This window comes from Haematobia irritans, chromosome 3 (genome assembly GCF_050003625.1).
Source record: "Haematobia irritans isolate KBUSLIRL chromosome 3, ASM5000362v1, whole genome shotgun sequence".
Classification (NCBI taxonomy): Eukaryota; Metazoa; Arthropoda; class Insecta; order Diptera; family Muscidae; genus Haematobia; species Haematobia irritans.
The window spans coordinates 119,330,317-119,338,212 of NC_134399.1; the positions used below are offsets into that span (position 1 = coordinate 119,330,317).

Sequence of the window (7,896 nt, forward strand, 5' to 3'; positions counted from 1 at the left end):
TCTCTAATATCTACTATATATATATATGCATATTTATATATCAATAATTTTGATCTCAATAGTTTAAGTGATCAGCGGTTAGAGTATGTATATTTGAGTTATTTGATAAGTTTTTCTGGATTCAAAAAGAATATGAAATTAATTAATTATTGTTACGACTGGCTCCCCGCGTATAAGTTTTTCGATGTATTCTAATCCAAATATTGGTCCAGTTATTAGCACAAATAGCTATATTAAGTCGGTTTTGTATGGTTGTGAGCATAGGCTTAATGTTGCACATTTTAACTGCCAGAGCATTCGGCCTTCGGCCAATATGACTAAATTTGATGAACTTAAGTCTATTATTTGTGGATCTGGGTTGCATGTAGTCGTCTTATCTGAAACTTGGCTTAAACCTATTGTTTCTACGCGTTCTCTCCGTATTGATGGATTTGAATTTTATCGGAATGACCGTGTCGGCAGTAGAGGTGGTGGCGTTGGGATATATGTGTCTTCCGCTCTTAGACACAAGATAATTTTTAAGAGTTCGATTCTGGGTAAATGTGAATCTCTTTTCTTAGAGCTTTTTTCTGGTTCATCTAGGGTTTTGTGCGGTGTCGTTTATTTGCCACCTCCTGGTGATATGTTATCTTTTGAGGAAGTTCATCGTAACCTTTTTTTTAATTATTCCCGCATTATTGCTCTTGGCGATTTCAATTGCAATATGTTTAATACTAATTGTAGAGACTCAGTCCGTTCTGCTTGCCATCGGCTATCTATGTCTGTTTCACACAATTCGAAGCCCACGCATTATGATGTTGTACATGGTACAACGTCATTAATAGATTTTATGCTTGTCACTCCGAATTTGGAAAAGGTTGTGTCTGATCAGGTACAGTGTCCTGCTATATCACACCATGCGCTGATATTTGCGTCGTTTGAATTTGATCTTGATCACTCTGAGGTAATCACATATGTTGAGTTTTATGATTATAGAAATATCGACGTAGTCGGGATGCAAAATTATTTAAATTCCATTGATTCTTCGCCAATTTTCGACTCTACTGATGTTAATGCAAAATGTAGCCTAGTATCTTCACTTATTACAGATCTATGTGCTTTTGTTCCTATTGTCAGACGAACGATTGATTTTAGGTGTGACTCTTGGTTGAATTCTCAAAAGGTTATATTCTATAGATCATTAAGGGATCTATCTTATTCTGCTTTTCAGGCAGACAGGACATCCGCAAAGTGGAGAATCTTTTGCAGGTACAGGAACAAGGCTAAGTCTGTTATGAGAAAGGAGAAGAGAAAGTATTATTTCAGGCGGTTTAATGGTCTCAGTACTGACGGTCTATGGAAAGTGCTTCGGGGAGCAGGATGCGTTGGAGGTGATGGTTTTTCTTTTGACGGGGACTTGGACGAAGTGAACAATTTTTTTGTTAATTGTGCTCCTACGGACTATGTGGAAACATTCGATTTCAATAGTTTTTCTTTTCCCGAAGACGGGTTTTCTTTTAACTGTGTTGGCGTTGAAGATGTTTCAGCGGCCATTCGGAAGATAAAGTCTAGATCGGTTGGAGTCGATAATATCTCAATTCAATTGTTAAATTGTGTTTTTCCCTACATATCAGATGTAATATTGAATCTTTTTAACTCAATTTTGACTACCTCTGTATTTCCTTCGGGCTGGAAAATGGCTCGTGTGGTGCCAATTCCCAAGTTCAAGGTGGTTAATGGGCCGGATGACCTACGACCTATCTCTATTCTCCCTGTCTTATCGAAAATTTGTGAGCATTTGATTAAGGATCAGTTGATTTTTAAGTTTGGGAACAAGTTTTTGAGTAGTCAACATGGTTTTCGTAAGGGCCATAGCACCACATCTTTACTATTGCACCTCACTGACTCCATCCGAGGGAATATCAACTCCGCCAATACCTGTGCTCTGGTCTCTATTGATTTGACGAAGGCGTTTAATTCTATTTGTTTTCTAACTTTGATTAAAAAGCTATGCCTTAGATATCATTTTTCCATAACCGCGTGTAGATTTATTCTTTCATATTTGAGTGGAAGGATTCAGTTTGTGGATTTGAATAAAAGAACCTCTTGTATTTTGCCTTTAAATTCGGGTGTTCCCCAGGGCTCGATTCTTGGGCCGCTGCTTTTCCTTTTATATATGGATGATTTGGGGGAATATTTAAGTGGTTGTGCTTGCTCTTTATTTATATATGCTGATGATGTTTTCCTTCTCTTTAACTCTCGTCGCGGGTTTTCTGATGTTTTGGAAAGCAACATTAATTATTGTTTGGGTAGAGTCGCACAATGGTCAAGTGATAATTCTTTTGTTGTAAACCCACAAAAAACGAAAGCATTACTGTTTGGCGGTGATAGTGATGCGATCGATGTCCGTTTGGGGATGGATAGGATTGAATTTGTTAGTCAGATTAAGTGTTTGGGAGTTCTAATTGACCAACATTTAAGTTTTGTTCCTCATATTGAGTTGGTTCTGAATAAATTATATTCTACCTTGCGTCGAATTTATTCATGCAATTTAGTATTTCCACCTTGGATTCGATACAGACTTGCACATGCGTTATTGTTGCCTGCTATAAGATACGGTCTGGAGATTTTTTCGGGAGTGACTGCTGCCCATTTTCAGCGATTGAAATACGCGATGAATACTATTGTCAGGTTTGTCTTCAATTTAAGAAGAAGAGATCATGTTTCAGAATTTGTGGTGAGGTTCCTTGGTGTATCGTTTTCTCATTATGTTAAGTGTGCCAATTTGCTCTTCTTATATAAAGTTATTCGTAGTGGGGTACCTAGCACTCTATGCGACTATTTTCGATTCTCTCGCTCGACGAGAAATCCTCAGATTGTGATTCCTCGTATCTGTTGTTCTTTATATGAAAAGTCATTTCTTGTGCGGGTCGCTCGTATCTGGAACATGTTGCCTCTTGATTTGAGAATTTTCTCCCATTCAAATAATGCTTTTCGCTTAAAAATGTATCTTTTTTTTCGGGAGCATCAATTTTAAGTTGATATTGATATTCTATAATGCTCTATATTTTTGGTGCTAATAACTGGACACTATCTGTTATTTAGTCTTTTGAATTCGTATTCCCTTACATTATACTTACTTGGCGGGGGCCCTTTATGAGTTACTCATGTAAAAATTGTTATACAATTTTAAATTTACACACTTATTATTTTATGTATCTTTACTTAGGCTATAGTCATGTAATACATTTTTTATTTGGCCTCATTGGCTTTGTATTACGAAATAAATGGAAATTGAAATTGAAATTGAAAAATGTACATAAAGGGTGATACGGTCAAAATTTGGTCAATATAAACTTGACTTATTTCTTTCAATTTTGCATTTAAAAAACCTGAACACCCCTCATTTTGAAGGTGTGTGTGTGTAGAATTTTTCTCCTATTTTGATTTTGGAATTCATTCTTCAGTTGTCAAAATGCCGTCCAAGCAAGAAGAGCAGCGTATCAAAATTTTGCTCGCGCATCGCGAAAATCCGAGCTACTCGCACGCAAAGCTGGCAAAATCGCTAAAAGTTGCCAAATCAACCGTTACAAATGTAATTAAAGTGTTTGGGGAACGATTGTCGACAGCCAGGAAGTCTGGATCGGGGGGAAATCGAAAACCGGAAGCCGCTGAGACGACAAAGAGAGTTGCCGGTAGTTTCAAGCGAAACCCTAACCTCTCTCTCCGAGATGCCGCAAATAAGCTGGGTGTATCGTCTACAACCGTGCATCGAGCCAAACAACGAGCCGGACTATGGACTTACAAGAAGGTAGTGACTCCAAATCGCTATGATAAACAAAATACGACGGCCAAAGCGCGATCCCGGAGGCTGTACACGATGATGCTGACGAAGTTTGACTGCGTGGTAATGGACGACGAAACCTACGTCAAAGCCGACTACAAGCAGCTTCCGGGACAGGAGTTTTATACGGCAAAAGGAAGGGGAAAGGTAGCAGATATTTTCAAGCACATAAAACTGTCAAAGTTCGCAAAGAAATATTTGGTTTGGCAAGCCATCTGTACCTGTGGCTTGAAAAGCAGCATTTTCATAGCTTCCGGGACTGTCAACCAAGAAATTTACGTGAAAGAGTGTTTGAATAAACGTCTGCTGCCTTTCCTGAAGAAACACGGTTGTTCCGTACTGTTTTGGCCGGATTTGGCATCTTGCCATTACGGTAAAAAGGCCATGGAGTGGTACGCCGCCAACAACGTGCAGGTGGTTCCCAAGGACAAGAACCCTCCCAACACGCCAGAGCTCCGCCCAATTGAGAAATACTGGGCTATTGTCAAGCGGAACCTAAAGAAGACCAAAAAAAAAACTGCTAAGGACGAGCAGCAGTTCAAGGCTTTCTGCGGCGAAGAAGGTGGACAAGGTGGCTGTACAAAATCTGATTGCAGGTGTCAAGCGTGAGGCCCGGCAATTCGGATTTGGAAAAGCGAAAGCCTAACTGAATATTTTTCCTGAATTTTATACTAATTGACCTTGAAAAAGAAATATAATTTGATTTTTTAAATAAACGATTTCACCGATTTCACAAATTTTGACCGTATCACCCTTTATAATAAAAATATTTGAATATAAAAGTTAAACAAAAATTGGTCATAGTCGAGCTTGGGAGCGATCATCCTAGCTTGGCAAAGAACCATATAAAAAGTGCACAGGCAAGAGAGATATTTAAGAGATTGCGATCAATCAATTACCGTACCATACCATGAAAACATAACGCTTCTGGACCACCATGTATGTTAGGTTAAGCTATACGTAGCTTGCAGGTTGCAGCCCGATATTTCAGGCTCACTTCATCACAGACCATTTTGATACCACAGCGGTGAACTTCTCTCTTATCACTGAGTGCCGCCCGATTCCATGTTAAGCTCAATGACAAGGGACCTCCTATTTATAGCCGAGTCCGAACGACGTTCCACATTGCAACGAAACCACTTAGAGAAGCTTTTGAAACCCTCAGAAATATCACCAGCATTACTGAGGTGGGATAATCCACCGCTGAAAAACTTTTTGGTGTTCGGTCGAAGCAGGAATCGAAACCAAGACCTTATATATGCTAACCATTGCACCACGGTGACTCCCAAGAGGTAGTTCGACTCCGGAGGTGTTATTAATCATAGTTCGCTTCGCCGAACAAACCTAACAAAACCCTGGCCTGAAAATTTAAACACATCAAAAGCCAATCGATCCCAAAGCAAACACAACCAGCGGTGCCAACTCTGACGATTTTTCGTCATTTTGACGATTTTTGATGGTAAATTTTGCCTTTGACGATTTGACGACGATTTTAAACAACGTAGTTATGAGTTGACGACTTTTTAAAATGCTCGACACAAGTGTTTCTTTGTAACGTTTTTTTATGATGTTTTGACGATTTTTCAAAGTGATGTAGTTATAAGTTGACGAATTTCATAAGGTGTAATGTAAACAAGCTTTTTTAATCTCAAAATATGACAATTTATATGTAGCTTGCTCCCAACCGTCTCCAATGTAGAAAGAAATTTCAAAGCAATCAAAATAAATAAACCTAAAATGCGGAATTCATTTGAAACTTAAACATTGCAAGGTATTCTTTGGTCTTGGTTTAGTTAAATTCGCTTTATTCATTACCGATAATACAAATAATAAAAATTATACACGAGCCAGTAATAAGAATTTAAATTCGCTTGGAGAATATGACATTTTTCTGTCAAGAAAATTTTGTTAAACAATGTAGTACATGTAGTCGCAATCAGAAATATTACTTTTAATTAATTAAAAATTTAATTTAATTAATCTTCGTTTAAAAAACTGGAAACTAGATGACTTAATTAGAGGGTTAAACAGAATTATTAATGTTTTTTTAATAAAACTTTTAATTTGTTCCTTTTTCAGCTATTTTATGGGTGACGATTTTTTGACGAAATTTTTGGGACAAATTGACGATTTTGACGAAAAATATTTTAAAAATTGACGATTTTCAGCCCAAAACAGTTGGCACCACTGTACACAACAAATATCAAATGCATGCGGAATAGAACTTGTTGGTACTTGTGTTATAAATGTTTTGGATGGGTTATACATTTTCTACAAAACTTCAAGAAGCATAGCGGTGTGATCTAATTGTGTGAAAAAAAGAATCAAGCAACCGTCAGTCAAAATAATTTTTTTCCAATAATAAATAATAAAGCTTTAATTGAAAAATTAAAGGTTTTTTTTAGATTGCAAGCCTCTTTCATATGTCAAATAAAACTCAAATCAAATTGTATCCCTTGCATAAAAATATTTTTTATATATTCTGCTAGAGCCGATTACAAATTATATTGAATGTAAATTGCAAATTATTACAAATTCCCAGCAAAAAAGCGTCCCCAAAAAAGCAATGAAAATGTCCTTTTTGGATCCGGAAGTGGTGCAAAATTGACGCAGAAGCGATGAATTTAACATGGGCTTGTCATAGGACGGAAGTCCTCCATTTCAACAGCTGTTGCACTGAATTTGCATCACTTCTTAAGGTGTGATGCGAATTCAGTGTTTTTAATGTGAATTAGGAAATTTTGCGATACTTTGACAAATAAACAATTTTTAAAATTTTGTATGATTTTTAATGCATTATAACGCTTGGCTGGAACGTTTGGCATCCAATATTTTCAAAAATTCGGAATTTTTCTAGAAAGGATTTTGCATTTTTTTCGACAACATTTAAATAATTAGTACCATTTTATTAATTCTTAATCTGTTTTCAGCCTATTTGAAACCAAAAATTTTAAATTTTCCATTAAACATAAAAAACGAGTTATTATATATATTAAAAAATTAACTCAAATGAACTTCGTGTTCAGTTAAAATAAAGAACATCTTTGGTGGAACATTTTTGGAAGTGCTTTTAAAGTTGTGCCTTTAGAAGAACTTCCAATTTTTTTTGCTGGATTATATTGAATTTAAATTTTCACATATGAAATTTATTTATTTCATTAAAATGTTCTAATACATTACATATTTATGCCATTTTATATTTATTTTCTATTCAAGTAATCTATCAAAAATTATGGGATGTCAACATAAAGTTTTTAAAGAAAAAGCTAAAACTACGCCAATAGCTATAAAAAAAAGTACTTATTCTTCCAAATGGCCCGCCATTTAATTTTTTGCTTTCAGTTTTACTTTAAACAACACAACCAAGACCAGCAAACATAAGTTGCAAGCACAGAATAAATTTTCGATGATTGTTGCAAGCGCACAGGTTCTACAATGCTTGCAACCTTAATGCCTGGTTTCGAATAGATCATTCAAAACGTCTGCAACCAAGTATGCGTAGGTTATGTTCTGATATTTGTTTTATTTGATGTTTGAAATTTTTGCCGGACCGTTTTTTAAAACCGGTGAGTGGTGTTTTAAAAATTAAATAACCGGTCCAACCATTTTTTCCAAAAGTAGTAAAAACGATTAATTTAATATAAATAAAGGAAAAATACTTCAATGTTTTAATGTAAAAAATAATTTTTTTGGCTTTAACAATACCGTAGATAAACATTAAATTGTTGGATTTTTTTTTTGTTTTTTTTTCTGAAATGTAATATTAAAGACCGTGTCTCGACAAGTAAAAATTTTCTTGTACATACTGCATTTGACTTTCAAAGAATAATTTTGTTGTTTTTCAAAGGTACACCAAATTAAGTCGAATACTAATAACGTAATAAATATGATAGATTTTGTTGACAAAATATACGCTCCTAATTGAACAAGCACGATTTGCTTATATTTCATTGAAATATTTCTGGGATTTCTGGGAAATCTTGGGCGAATACTATGTTGGAAGCGTTCAGAAACGAGTTGGAAGTACGAAGAAAATACATTCGGGATGTTTTCTTATTTCCGTTTACATTTAA

At 35.7% G+C, this 7,896-nt stretch overlaps 1 protein-coding gene across 1 annotated transcript; it reads left to right on the plus strand.

The window, feature by feature from the left end:
• Positions 1 to 313: 313 nt before the first annotated feature.
• On the plus strand, positions 314 to 7,896 carry LOC142231157 (uncharacterized). The gene is made up of 4 exons (XM_075301775.1): positions 314 to 2,478; positions 2,535 to 2,670; positions 2,756 to 2,857; positions 7,717 to 7,896. The coding sequence occupies exons 1-4, from the start codon at positions 314 to 316 to the stop codon at positions 7,894 to 7,896; spliced, it is 2,583 nt and encodes an 860-aa protein (XP_075157890.1).

Bases quoted from the DNA above. Each gene is read 5' to 3' on its own strand.
- LOC142231157 (XM_075301775.1), top strand. From the start codon at position 314: ATGACTAAATTTGATGAACTTAAGTCTATTATTTGTGGATCTGGGTTG. The intron at 2,479-2,534 runs GTTGGTTCTGAA...CATGCAATTTAG, and splicing joins AGTTTTGTTCCTCATATTGA to TATTTCCACCTTGGATTCGA. The intron at 2,858-7,716 runs GTGATTCCTCGT...TAAATATGATAG, and splicing joins CGACGAGAAATCCTCAGATT to ATTTTGTTGACAAAATATAC.